The 14,912-nt window shown below is 40.8% G+C and overlaps 1 protein-coding gene across 2 annotated transcripts in view; it reads left to right on the top strand.

Moving 5' to 3' along the window:
- The first annotated feature begins 4,395 nt into the window (after positions 1-4,395).
- The window catches only part of mctp1b (multiple C2 domains, transmembrane 1b), a 46,728-nt gene continuing 36,211 nt past the window's right edge, over positions 4,396-14,912 (top strand). For both annotated transcript variants that reach the window (XM_008280762.1, XM_008280761.1), the window contains exon 1: positions 4,396-5,048. In XM_008280762.1, coding sequence (XP_008278984.1) covers positions 4,542-5,048 — 507 coding nt within the window. In that variant the 5' untranslated portion in view covers positions 4,396-4,541. The remainder of the gene's footprint in view (positions 5,049-14,912) is intronic.

Raw genomic sequence — 14,912 nt, 5'->3', positions numbered from 1 at the left:
TGTTTTTTAGCCCTGAAAATTTCAAATGTTTATCTCCTGGACTTGTGAAGTTACAAAGAAAAAAAAAAGTGAATTAAAAGTGTGATGTACCTCAAAAGCCTGTAACTGAAAATAATAGGTAACGTTTTGCATGGCTTCATTAAATAAAAAGTTACTGTGCATAAAAATCTGCTGATTCCTTGGGGGTCAGTTGGGAGCTTTTTGGTTGATGTTATCTGGAATGACCCAACAGAACAGATAGGAGCATGCTGTTTTTGGTGTCCTTTTTTTAACGCAGTCTTTAGCCAAGTGAGTCTTGTTAGGCAATAGGGATTAGCTTGCACTTTGTTACCTTTAGATCACAGTAGATACTTGAAATACTCAGTGAGACAAATGCACCTCGTCCCACATTCTTTTTGTAGTTTATGCACTGACTGTGCGAGCGCCTGCTGTTCATGTGGAGCGATTGAAAAGCTGCTGATGGTTCGTTTCAGTGTGCGGATTCTGACTGCAGGGTTTTTCCCAGTATTAGACGACTTAGCAGCACTTAAGCTGAATAATCAGAAACGAAAGTCAAAGTAGGGATGTGGTGAGATTTATTTCGGGTAATATTCTTATATGGTAAAACACCTGGATTTGTTAGAGCTGGAGTGCGGTACTTTTAGGTACGTTTGACTGTGGTGGTTGATTTGCCAGAGCCAAAGAGAGGAGCAGCCACAGCAACGGAGATAAAGTAGCTACAGCAGTATCTAGGAGTGTGATGCAAGACCTAGGAAGTGTTCAAGGAAAGTTTTTGATGCTGCCGATAAATGTGACACAGAGAAAGAAAAACAGTCTTAAAAAGAAAGAGACTGACAGTGTCAAAAGCACTTAATTGTGTTTTTGTAATTACACTCACTGCCTGAAGAGGGAGACAAAAATTAGCCTCTTCTGCCCTCCTCTGTCTCTCTCTTTGACACTACCGGCATCAGCAAAGACAAACTAATTTTTCATCCATCCTTCCATTATCTATACACCACTTAATCCTCACTAGGGTCGTGGGGAGCTGGAGTCTATCCCAGCTGACTTAGGGCGAAGGCAGGGGACACCCTGGACAGGTCGCCAATCTATCACAGGGCCACACTTAGAGACAGACAACCAAGCACACTCACATTCACACCTACGGACAATTTAGAATCACCAATTAACCTCAACATGTTTTTGGACTGTGTGAGGAAGCCAGAGAACCCGGAGAGAACCCACGCTGCACGGGGAGAACATGCAAACTCCACGCAGAAAGATCCTGGGTGTCCTCACTGAGGCAACAGTGTTAACCACCGAGCCACCTTGCAGCCTTCTCATTTTACATGACTTTATTAAACACACTGATGTGATTGTACATGAAAAATCAGCTGATTCTGGTGTCTTTTTTCAGACTTGGTGGATTTTATATGAAATGACCCAACATGGTTTTAGCTGTATTTATATAAAATAAGATATAAGTCAGTGAATATGTGATCTTAGATCTTACTGCGAGTAACATCAGTCAGCTTAGAGCTCCAGTTTGTTCATACGACTCACATCCTCAAATAGACCAGCCGCTCAGAATCAGCAGATGCCACTGGAACAGAGCAGGATACCATCAGTGACTTTTTAATCTCAGCTCTGCTGCATGTGTGTGTGAGATCCTGCATACATTTTCTCTCTGACTATATATGAGGCGTCAGTAAAGCCATGGTAAATAAATGCTTTCTCGAGATAATCTCCTCCCTATATGAAGCCTTTAACCATGATGAAGCAAAGCTTTGCAGTGGACAATCATCACTGTCCTACACACTGAACGCTAAGTCAGTTCTCAGAGTGCGTTTGATACTGTAAATAACAATCTCCTTGTTATTATTACTGGTGTTATTATTGAAGTCAGAAGGGTTTAAAAATGCATCATTATCATGCTAGTAGAGAAACTTGATCAAAGTGAAATCCCAACAACCTATTAGCTTTATTACAATAATGGTAAAAATAAAAAATGTTTGTATATGGAGCCCTTTTCAAAAATAGTGTAAAAATAAATAAAACCTTTGTTTTCATCTAAAGTGGCTGCCTTCGTTACTTTAAAATCTTGCTGTTTGAAACAGTGAAGTAGCTACAGATGCTCCCTGACCTAACTTTCATACACTGCACCTAAATAACCAAAAACTTCATTTAACCCTATTCAGGACTTTCATGTGACCGTACATAGAGGGTCTTTCGGGGTCCATTGGACCCCAAAAAAGAATATGTGTAAAATATTTGTTGGTATTCATTATAGACTTTAACTCTATGTTAAATACATTTTCTGATAAGTTGAGATATTTTTGGTTCCAAATGCATGAAAAATGTCTCTTTATTTATTTAAAAACAAACAAAAAAATCTTCAAGAATAAAAAACAACACCTGTCACCTGAACCAAATGGCCTGGGTCCAAAAGACCCCAGGCCAATAGGGTTAAATGTGGCGCTGTCCCTTTTGAAGTTGTCTCTCATGCCATGATCCTTTGCTCCCAGTGCTCCTGCAATATTGTAACACTGTCTGGGAATCTGCCACATTTGCAATCACCATGGAGCTATAACTTGTGCAGGGTGCAGACATCAGTTTCTGTGTCAAACTGACTCAGTCTTCATGTGAAGGACTATCAGTGGTGATCAGAGGTGGGCCTGTGGCTATTATCAAGAGAAGAAACAACCATTTTCACATTGGAACACCCACAGCCACATAAATTTGTCCCCCAGGTTTACATTGTCATCACAGAGTTCTTCTGGAGTGTCCCAAGGTCTTCGAGGAAGAACATTTAAACCACCTGTGAATGCTCCAGTGCACAGTGAAAACATTTTTGAATTTTTGACAACAACAACACAATTGTTGCTCTGCATCCATCCTACTCATTAGATTTGACTCGCTGCGACTTCTTTCTCCTTCTCAAAATAATATTCAGATTCAAGGGTTGCTGTTCGGACACAGAAATGTATCATTCATTATCAATGGCACTTGACTTGCTGATGGAATGGGACTACCTGGCAGCATTGTAAGCGCTGCAGGAGCACTGGGAGCAGTGCATGGCTGCACAAAGAGATGGCCCCTGAAGTTATGGCCACGAAGAGGTTCTTGCTGTTTTTTGATGCAGACTAAGAACTTTTTTAAAATCATCCACTGTCTTACTACAGTAGCATATTGCTGCCACACCAGAGAAAAAATTCGTTTTTCCTTTTTGCGTTGACCCGGTTTTTTTTACCAGGTTTTTTTCACGTTATTACAATAACCTTTTCCTGTTATAACAATATACTTTTGGTCTTGTTACAACATAAAACTCATGTTTGAATGAGAAAGCAGTGTGCAGAGAACGGGTAGATTCAAACATTTGCAGATGTATACAATTTGATTAAGTTGTGCTTCATGCTGTTATTGATCACACTGGATGATACTGCCATAAGTATGTAAACACAAAGAAGGCATTGAATGAACAATCAGTCAGTGCCTCCCCAATATGAAGCCAAAATGTTGCTTCGATTCAGCACAGTTGTTTTCTGTAACTAACGATGAGCACATATGTCTAGTTATGTCTCTGGTAGAGTTGTTATGTCACAGAAGGCATCCTGACTAGAAGATGAGCCTGGTATCAAAAAGTAGGTTAAAAATGAGACCTTACATTTGCTTCAACATTTTTTATAACCCACCACCTTTTTGACATGCTGGTATCATCTTTGAAAGTTTACCCAAAATACACTTCCTAAAGTTTTCTTTGGTTAATTAAATGGTGAAAACAGAGAACACATCCAGGGTACGGATGTTGTTTCTATGAACTCTACGCATGGACATTAAGCCGGTGCTGTTACCTTATGATATATCCATACCCAATGATACTGATGCTCAAATTAAACTGTTTGAAAAGTTGTGTTGACTAAAAACAGCAGCATGGCTGTCAATTGTGACAGCTGAAGTGGGTGTAAAATGGATTGAGTTCAAATGTGATTTTTAGCCCTAAAAATTTTTTTTGTCTGTCTCAGAAATGCTCTTGAAAATAACACAAATCAAAAAATCAATTTTGATCCACTTCACTTTGAAAATATTCGTAGTAGGAAAGTAAAATTTTGCATGAATTAATATGATTGACTCAGAGGAGTCACATGAGGGGCTATAATTTTATTTTATTTTTTTCATGAAATGACCTATAGGGAAGTGATTTTGGATGCAAACTGTGTCCATCAGGCTCCAGAAGTGAAAACGATGGGCTGTGTGTGGAGTGTACTGGGTTCAGTACTGGCCGCAGCACTTAAGAGTTCCTGGGGGAGGGGTCTTAAGTTGGGACACACGACAAGCTAAGAGCGGCCCTGCTGGTATAAATATTTCCGTGGAAAAGGGGCTGGACGACCCCGCTGAGCTACAGCGGTGCAGACACAACATGTACAGGCTCCGTGCGCCTGTTTCACCGTGTTAGTGTCGATGTGATGCGGCGCGTTGAGGTGAACACAGGCTGCGTGAGTGTGACCGCGCATCAGTAGCCCGTCCGTCGGTGTGTCAGCCTGTCGGAGCTCCGAGCACAGGCGGGAATGGAGCGGGGCGACGGGGACGAGAATGAGAGCAGCGCGTCCCAACAAAACACGATGTGGAAGCAGTTCCAAGCCCGAGCCAAGCCGCTGCTCAGCCCCAAGCTGGGCTCCAGAGAGCCCGACGACAAGAAGGAGCGCGGCATGTGGATGTTTAGGAAGATGAAGCGGAAGGAGAACGTCGTCCTGGACCGAGTGATCTCCTCCTCGCAGCCTGACCTGCTCTTCTCCTCCCAGGTGGAGGCGAAGGAAGCTCCGCTCTGCGGCAAGGCGGCCGGGAGCGGCTCTAAGCTCGGCCGGGAGAAGCTGCAGGCGTCCGTCAAACACAAGTCCGGCAGTCCGCACAAACCCACGGTGGCTCAGCTGGTGCAGTCCCACCACAAGAGCTCCTCTCTGGGCTCTGCGTGCCTGGAGAGGCTGGCCGAGCCGTCCGACAGCAGCGGCGGGGGCGGCAACGACGCGGCAACAGCTGCAGCGGAGCCACAGCTGGAGGGCAACGATGTTGATCCGGTGAGTTTCCAACAGGTAAACACGGAGAAGATCTGTCCTGCAGGGAGCCACGGTGATGGCATTCAGTCTCAAGGTAAAAGATGGCGGGACAGCTGTGTGTGAGGAAGTTTAGTTTGGCAGAGCTGCTGCACATTCATGTATTAGAATAAGCCTTTATAATAAGTGCTTTGACAGACAGCGCAAAAGCAGGAGCAAACAGTAGTAACAAAAAGGTAAAGTTACACCAAGAAAACAGAAAAAAAAGACAAAAACACGTTATTATGTTAATAATGTTATTATTATTTTATTATTAAATACAAATAAAATCATACAAGCAATAAAAACTCAAATAAACCATAAAAAGACATCACATAAATACATGTCTAGAAAAAATGGGATTTTAGGTGTTTTTCAAATAGAGGCTTTATGCTCAGACTCCTTAGTTAAACACATTTAAACAAATTTGTTCATTCAATCTCAGAAAATGTTCCTCGTGATGCCACCTGCAGCAAAACGTCCTCACAAGATGATGCTGCCGCCTCCATGCTTCACAGTTGGGATGGTTTGTTCGCCTTGTAGGCCTCATCTAACAGTGGTCATTACAACCGAAATAGTCTAAGATGCAGGATGAGAACTTCAGGCATAAATCTGCCATTTCCACTACATATTTTCTCCAGCCTCGCTATCTGCATCTGAACTCCAGGTGAAGATAAATCAAGTCATCAAGCTAATTTTGTTCACCTAAACATAGTTTTTAATCAATAAATCCGAAAACTGCATTACAGACATTCTTATGTCAAGCCAACCCATCAAAATAATGATTGCAACCTGATTTTTTTAAATCTTGCAACTAAGCATTTAGTTATGTGGTGAGAATGAATCCCTTGAGTGACTCTATAAAGTGCAGTGTTGACACAGAGTTGTGGAGAATGCTCTGACTGTATGAGAAGAGGTGCAGTTCTGTTTTCTTCAGACCAGAAGACATCTCTTTGTGCAGCTGAAAACTTTTGGAGCTTCTTGCTTGCTGAGCAGCTCTCAGGTCATACCAACATAGATTTTGTTTTGCTTTAAGTATGCTGTAGATATTTGCTGCTCTTCTGGATTGATTTTTGCACTTTTTGTACCAAAAGTACGTTTGTTTCTAGGATACAGAACTCCTTCCTGAGCAGCATGAAGGCTGGTGTACATATGAGCTTCATGTCTTCAGGCATTTGGAAATTGCTTCCAGACTTGTGGAGCGCCACGTTTTTTGTTTTTTTTGTTTTTGTCTGAGATCTGAGCCAAATATAAGAGGAGAACCTCTGATGTGCAATAGGAGCAATTAGTGTGGAAAAAATACAAAGTTCGACCAAATTTGTGCTCAATTAAAGCCAAAATTTGAACTAAAACAAACCCATGTTCTTTGCCGTGTCTTTTATGGCTTCAATTTGATAGATTAATCTGTTTTACTGGATTTTAAAAGGAGTCTTTTAAAAATGTAGTCTAAATTATTAGGTGACATCTGAAGTCCCAGCAGTTTCTGGACGTTTTTAGCTCCTGTCACATTTTACCTCGCTGTGAGCTCATTTTTCCACTACAAAATAAAGTCCTGCACCTCTGTGAAAACAGAACAACAATGGCTAGAAGTAGAAAAAACAAAAATAAATGCCTTATGTGCAGTATGATGCAGTTGCAATGCCATAAATAATAAAACAGAAATAATTGAAGTTCTTTGATTTATTTTTTTTAAGTGAAAAATCCAGGAATCAACATGTCCATCATTTTTCAAGTGCCCACAGGTGTTACCAAAACTACAAAATTTGGTGTCTCCACATACTATAGTTAACTATTTACATTCTACAACCTCTACAAGCTTTTGACGCTCGTTTGCACATCAGCTCTAAAGAAATTTTTCACCATGCTGAATGCGTGCTTCAACAACTTGCTCTTCTGTATATTGTTTTTGAGTTATACTGTATTTATTTTGTTGGTTCAGTGTGTTTTATTTTCCTCTCAGTCTCTTTTGTTGTCTCCTCTCTGCTCTGTGTAAACACAGTCGGCTGACTCTCCCATACACAAAGCAAAGACTTAAGCTGAACCCTAAACCAAAAGCTGATCTGAATAATGTAAACCAGCTCATGTTGAGTTTTTGGAATTTAAACAGTATAAAAGAGCTGGCATTGATAATAGCAGCTGCAAGGAATTTTGTTTTGGAGTGAGGCCTGCAATCAGGACAGGGTTGAAAATCAAAGCAGAAAGAACAGATGGTAAGTAAGATAGTATGTCGCAATTTCAGTGTGTTGTGTGTGGGAAATCTAACTGGAAAGTAGACAAATGTTGGATTTCTGACAGTGCTGACTGATGCTTCTGTCTCACAGTAGAGCGTACACAGGACATGGAGGTTTACAGCTGGAAACAGCTACAACTAACTGACGGATGAGTCACATCCAGAAACAAAGGTGGATCTTGAATAAGGTTTTCCTGTATTGAGACGTAGAGTTTTAGAAGCCTGTTGCACATATCAAGACTTGTTCAAGTTTACCTGCACGCACAGCTGCAACGACAAATCAACTAATTGTCAGAAAAGTGCACCTTTATGAAAACGGTACAACTGGAGAGAACTCAGAAATGTCTTCTGTGCAGTAAGACACAGTAAATTTGAATTCCGTTGAAAAGCATTTTATTTACCATTCCCCATTTGACATTTTATAGACCAGCTAAGTTTTAATCATTAAAAGAATTGATATATTAATCAGCAGTGTATAAAATTGTTAGTTGCAGCCTCATTTGCAATTGATGTTTGCAAATGCATTTACATTTTGCGTTATATCTTAGTTATATTTTTATTTTTTAAAGTTTGAGTAAGTCACTAGTTAGATATACAGTGCCGCAAAAAAGTATTTGCCCCCTTCCCAAATTCTTTAAAAAAAAAAAAAAAATTCCCCAGTTAAATATTTAAGATCATCAAACAAATTTAAATATTAGACAAATATGACCAAAGTAAACACAAAATGCAGTTAAGCTATCCAAACCTACCAGGTCTTGTGTGAAAAAATAATTACCCCCCTTGTTAAATCATGAATTAACTGTGGCATATCACATTTTTTGGACAGCTGAGTTCAATTTCAGTGACCACGTCCAAGTCTGATTACCTTCAGAACTATTCAATCAACAAATCACTTCAATAGAACCTGTCTGACAAAATGGAGTTGGCCAAAATATCTCAAAAAGCTGCAACAAAATGATTGGATCCAAAGAAATTTACCAACAGTTGAGAAATAAAGTAATTGACATCTGTCAGTCTGGAAAGGGTTACAGGGCCATTTCTAAAGCTTTCGGACTCCAGCGAACCACAGTGAGAGCCAGTAACCACAAATGGAGAAAACATGGAACAGTGGTGAACTTTCTCAGGAGTGGCCGGCCAACCAAAATGACCCCAATAGCACAGTGACGACTTACCCAGGAGGTCACAAAGGAACCCAGGACAACATCTAAAGGACTGCAGGCCTCTCTTGCCTCAGTTAAGATCAGTGTTCATGACTCAACAATAAGGAAAAGACCGGGCAAAAATGGCATCCATGGTACAGTTCCAAGGCCAAAACCACTGCTGACCAAAAAGAACATAAACGCTCTTCTTACTTTTGCAAACAAACATCTGAATGATTCCTAAAACTTTTGGGTTGAACTTTTGGAAGGTGTGTGTCTCGTTACATCTGGCGTAAAAGCAACAGCGTTTCAGAAAAGCAACAGTCAAATATGGTGGTGGTAGAGTGATGATCTGGGCCTGCTTTGCTGCTTCAGGACCTGGATGACTTGCTGTGATTGATGGAACCATGAATTCTGCTCTCTAGCAGAGAATCTTGAAGGAGAATGTTCGGCCATCAGTTCATGACCTCAAGCTGAGGCGCACTTGGGTTCTGCTGCAGGACAGCGATCCAAAACACATCAGCAAGTCCACTTCTGAATGGCTTAAAAAAAAAAAAAAAAAAATGAAGGTTTTGGAGTGGCCTAGTCAAAGTCCGGACTTGACTCCCATTGAAATGCTGTGGCATGACCCTAACCCTATTCAGGAGTTATGGGGTCTTTTGGACTCCAGGCCATTTGGTTTAGGTGACAGGTATTGTTTTTTTTTTTTTTTTAGATATATAAAAAGAGGGACATTTGTCATGCATTTGGAACCAAAAATACACCAACTTATCAGAAAGTTTATTTAACAGTATAAAAGTCTAGAATGAATACCAAAAAATATTTTACACATATTGTTTCTTGGGGTCCAATGAACTGTTTTTTTTTTTCACTCTCAGAATATGAATCATGAGCTCAAACAACTACAGCCCCACCACAGTATACTCTATTACATTTTGAATTGTAGCCTGTGTTTTTCTTTACATTAATAAAGACGTTTCCAACATATACGGCAGCAGAAAACGAACAAATTGGCACGTAATCCAGGAAACTGGTGTTCAGACTTTTTCGAATCCCCCCCAAAGTGAAGTAATCACGAGGGTACTCGGCTGCAGCTGAGACAGGTGGAGGGTGGCCAGTTTCAGAGTGTTAGAAGAGTGTAGCTTGCAGCACTGTAAATGAATAAACAAACAATACTCAGGGGATTGTAAATGTGTTAGAATTAATCCCATGGCGGCACCTTTTTTGGAACTGAAAAATGTCCAAGTGTAATTAGATGTAGGGAGCCTCAATTAGTGATGTCCTCAGGTGGCGTTATAGAGAGACCCAGCTGGTGGAGCTGATGGAGGATTTTAGAGGCGAAAGCTGCAGTAAACTAAGAAATGTTGGGAGAGGCGATAAGGATTCAATTACAAAGAGTAACTTGTTTCAAAGCTAATGAAGATCAGATCTGTAGGGCCTTCTGTGTAGCGTACACCACGGGGCAAAGTACATTTACTCATTTCATGAAAGAAGACAAAAAAAAAAACAGCCAGAAAGTTAAAGAAAAACATACAAACACATACACAACTCCATATTACATATACACATATACGTGTACTCTACACTCTACAATTTAAAGTCATCCACATTTATAGTTTCAAAGTGAGCTCAGAAAGGTTGCCAGGCATCAGAGAACTTCTGAACTGACCCTTTTACAGTATAGCAAATCTTGGTCCAGTGGGACATAGTACATGACCTCTTTCACCCAGTGACCTTACACAGGTGTATTTGGTTCCTTCCATTTTAGCAATATCATCCTTCTAGCTATGAGCGTACAGAAAACTATCATGTTGGCTTGTAGTTTAGTCAGGCTGATGTTTCTTGGGGTCACTCCAAACGGGGCCGTAAAGGGAAATAGCTTTTATGAGGTATTGCAGGATTTAGTCAAATAATCAAAAATAGCTTCCCAAAAGCTGTTCAATTTTGGACATGTATAGAACATATGTTCCAGAGTAGCAGGTCCTTGTTGACATCTGTCACGTCGGGTCAAAACGATGTCTTATCGTCTCCACTGCCAACAGTAAAGACAGGTTTACCTCCACCTGATCTAGACTGTAAATTACTAAGTAAACAACTTTTCGGATGGATCATAAAAACAATGAACCCCTGGGCACCTACATTTCACAGTTCTACAGTTTCATTTTGCAGACGCTTTTATCCAAAGCGACGTATGTCTGAGAGTAGATACAACACAAGCAAGGATCTAGTCAGGAGAAGACAACCTGGATAAGTGCCGTAGCAGAACCTATATGTGAAAGGCCCTCCACTCTATTACAGAGGAACAAGACCCCACATATTAAAGGAGACACGCGATAGCCATGGCTGTGTGGGTGGCTGTGGCTCAGGTGGCAGAGTGGGTTGTCTTCTTATTGCAAGGTTGATGGTTCAATCCCCCGCCTCTCCAAAGTCAAAGTGTTCTTGAGCAGGACACTGAACCTGAAGTTGCTTCAGTAGGCAGGAGGCAAGCACCTTGCATGGCAGCTCTGTCATACATTGATGTATGAATGGGTGAATGAGAAAACATTGTAAAGTGCTTTGAGTACCACTAAGGTAGAAAAGTAGTATGTAAGTGTAGACCATTTACAATACCGTGCAGCCATGTTGTTTGTAGTCATTTGGTGTCTCTAGTTGTGTCGCATCTTTGTAATTTTTTTGTGATTCTTCCTCTTTGTAGGGGATCCAGTTTAATTTGTCATTTCGTCAAAGCTGTTTCGTGTTTTGCTGTAGGTGTTTTGTGTCGCTTTGTGTTTCTTTGTGTTTGTCATCTCTTTGTAGTCATTTTGTGTCTCTGTGCGATTGTTCTTCATGTTATCTTGTAGCGGTCTTGTGTTTCTTACGGAGACCTTTGTAGCTAAAGGGCAGAGCCTTATCACCATGAGTCAGTGACACAGATATTATCGATCCTGCTCTTCAAATTATTTATTTGCTGCTCTACCAGATGTGATGCAACAGAATTGAAACACAGCAGCTCTGTATCCAGTTGAGTCACTGTTGTACCAGGCAGTCTCTTCGGTGAATGTGTTTTTCTAACAGATGCAGTAGTCTGTTGTTGTAGGGAGCTCCAGGGTGGACAGGGTTAAGTGAAGGAGCTTTCTTCCAACAGTGACGGCTGTTTTGTTTTTATTGTGTGGAGGGCTGTCAGAGCAGACAGAGCTGATAGATTCTTTATCTGCCTGCTCTTTGTGACTCCTGCATGCAGCTGTTGGCCCTTTGAATGATGTTAACCAGACCTGTAAGAGAAAGTGGTAGCTGTAAGTCATTGCTTCCCCAAATTGGACAGAAGTAATTGAACGGTGTGAGCGGCTGGATTGCTGTCAGGCCTGTATTTATGAGGAGGCTGTGCAGTGGCGGCTCTGTGATTGGCTATTGATGATGTGTCACTGATTGAGCTGAACTGCTCTGCACAGCGGCTGACTCAGGAAATAACAATCAGCTCGTATGTTTTAAGGTTCATAGTAAACATGTTTGGCTCTTTTTGCAGAAGACAAACAGCCGCCAGACTGGATGATGTTATCAGGGAAAGTGAGTGTGAACCCTGAGCTCAAGTAGCATTAATCGCTGTCAAAGCCTGATAGCAGCACTACTTCAGGGTGTTTGTTTTGTTGTTGCTGCTAAACGGCATGATGCTGTCATTTTAGGTAGGTCAAAGTATCAAATTAATTATTAGCAAATGAATTTAAATGAACAGAACTTTATTTAGGTCAAAATATCGAATTAATTGATATGAAATGTCAAATGTCAAAGTAAGTTGACCTCACACCCATCCATCCATCATCTATGCACCGCTTAGTCCTCTGTAGGGTCACGGGGGGCTGGAGTCTACCCCAGCTGACCTTGGTCACCAGTCTAACGCAGGGCTACACAGAGAGACAACCAAGCACACTCACATTCACACATACGGACAAGTTAGAATCACCAATTAACCTCAACATGTTTTTGGACTGTGTGGGAAGAAGCCGGAGAACCCGGAGAGATCCCACGCTACACAGAATTAACATACAAACTCCACACAGAAAGATCCCAGGCCCTGATGCGAACCAGGGATGTTCTCCTAACATTCACTTTCTAAAGTCAAAGAACACATCCAGGTCACCAATGCTTGTTCCTGTATGACTCTTATGTCATAGGTATTAAACTGGTGCAGTTTTGCTGGTAAAACTGAGAGATACTCTATGATATTGATGTTCTTTGCTGATTACAGAGAAAATCCTGCTGAACAAAAAGGAGATTTTGTCTTTAGATTGTGACACCTGGAGTGGATGTAAAATAGATTTGGTTGTAGTTTTTAGTAGACCTCAAATGTGTTTTTCAGCCTTGAAATTTCATTTATAAGTTATGAGGATTCATAAATAATGAAAAAATACCACAAGATAAATAGAGCAGAATTTCAACCCATGTCACGTACTTCAAGGGCCTGTAATTGAGACAATATTGATAGAAATGAAGGTAAGCGGTTGTGTGATCTTTAGTTATGTTATTATACATATAAAATCATCTGATTCTGAGGGGTCAGGTAACGACTTTTTTAAGGTTTGGCTAATTTTACCTGGAATGACCCTAACTCTGACCTCTGTGCGCGTTGTTTGACTGAATGCCATCTCTCTATAGACTGATGAAGCACACATAGCTGTCTAAAAAGAACTGGAGCCTCACCAGATAAGGTTCATTCCAGCAGATCCACCAGCACCCTGTGGCCAGGAGTTCCCCACAAGTCCTGCTGTGTCTGAGAAGCTCCAGCTCAGTCCCCAGGTCCTTTTCCGTTTTAATCAGAGTCAATCAAAACCTTACACCTGCGCATTTCTGCTGCATCCAACACACCAAACATGCAAACCAACTGTTATTTTACCATCTAATATATCTCAGCCCTTCATCTGTGAGGGCTGTTTGGGTATTGACCTGTTTCTGACCCCAAACTTGGACTTCACGCTGCAAGAGTTTCACTTGGATGTAAATCTGTCTGTGGGAGACTCCTGTCTCGTGTTCCTTCAGTACAAACCTCCAGTCAGGCATAATCCACTGTCAAGGATTAGAGCTGAACCAACCAGTGTAGTTCCGCCCTCCCACTCACCTGCTGCTCCGTCATTCATTCAGCTTCGTCACCTGCTCAGCTCAGCTGCTTCTCTTTGGAGACTTTTTTACTTTTCGAAGTTTGTTTTTCTGTCAGTTTGGAAGAATCATCAGTGTCAGTTGCTCTCCTTTAAAGAACTCACCTCCGTCCACCTTCCACCACACCTTCTCACTCGTATCATCCTGCTGCCTCCTGCTCGACCCTGGATCTCTTTTTAAGCGAGGCCCCGGTGGCAGAGTCCCGTCAGGCGATCCGAGGGTTACTTCGCTGTGCCTCTAGTGATGACTACTTCTCCGTCATGTCCTCATGTGGACGGCTGCTGTCGGTGAGCTTCATCAGACTGTGTGTTCTGTTTCTTTACAATTAGGTGAATTATATACATCGAGAAAACAGAAAAACAGATTATTTTGGATAAAGATGGATTTGATTTTTAAGAAAAAACAAACTGTTCTGAATAATAGGATAGTTTTACATTACAGCAATCTGACAAATAGAGTACATGTTGAAATTATAATGAACATATTTAAAGTTTTGGGATATATTTAGCAGCTATACTACATGTTTATGCAACACTTCTGCAGTTTTTGGAATAATTTTACATAAAAACACAATTTCCAGAATGAAATGTGGAACTAATTGGTGACCAAATAAAGTATCAGAAATATTGTTTGAAATTAAAGAACAACAATAATTTGGGAGGAAGTTGCGTATTTATTATAGAAAATGTGCACATTCTCCTTTGCACAGACTGGGTCTGTCAGTGAAAATGGAATTAAAGATAATATACAGTACTTGATTGATGTTTATGGTTTCCCTCTTGATCAATACTCATCTCCCTCCTGAGGGTGATGAGTGACCCAGTCTGGGACCAGACCAGGCTTCACCTTCTACATTTGCACGCAAAGCTTTAACCCTATTCAGGACTTTTGGGGTCTTTTGGACCCCCAGGCCATTTGGTCTAGGTGACAGGTATTGTTTTTTATTTTTGAAGATTTTTTTTTAAAATATAAAAAGAGGGACATTTGTCATGCATTTGCAACCAAAAATACATCAAGTTATCAGAAAATTCATCTAACATAGTATTAAAGTCTATAATGAATACCCACAAATATTTTGCACATATTCTTTCTTGGGGTCTAATGGACCCTGAAAGACCTTCTACCTGTGGCAATATGGAAGTCCTGAATGAAAGGATGGAAGATTTGGTTGATATGACAACACATCAGTGAGCAGAACCTCAGTGAACCTTCTGAATTTATGGTGGAATTAGTCATTTTATGTTTCCTTCAATACTACATGATGTCTATTAAGTAAATTATGGTTCCATTTTGAGTAAAACAGATGATAAAGCAGGATCTGATTTAGGGTGGAGCTACTTTATGATTGACAAG

Source organism: Stegastes partitus, unplaced genomic scaffold, assembly GCF_000690725.1.
Source record: "Stegastes partitus isolate 25-593 unplaced genomic scaffold, Stegastes_partitus-1.0.2 Scaffold209, whole genome shotgun sequence".
Taxonomy (NCBI): domain Eukaryota; kingdom Metazoa; phylum Chordata; class Actinopteri; family Pomacentridae; genus Stegastes; species Stegastes partitus.
This window is presented reverse-complemented; position numbering and strand designations above follow the sequence as displayed.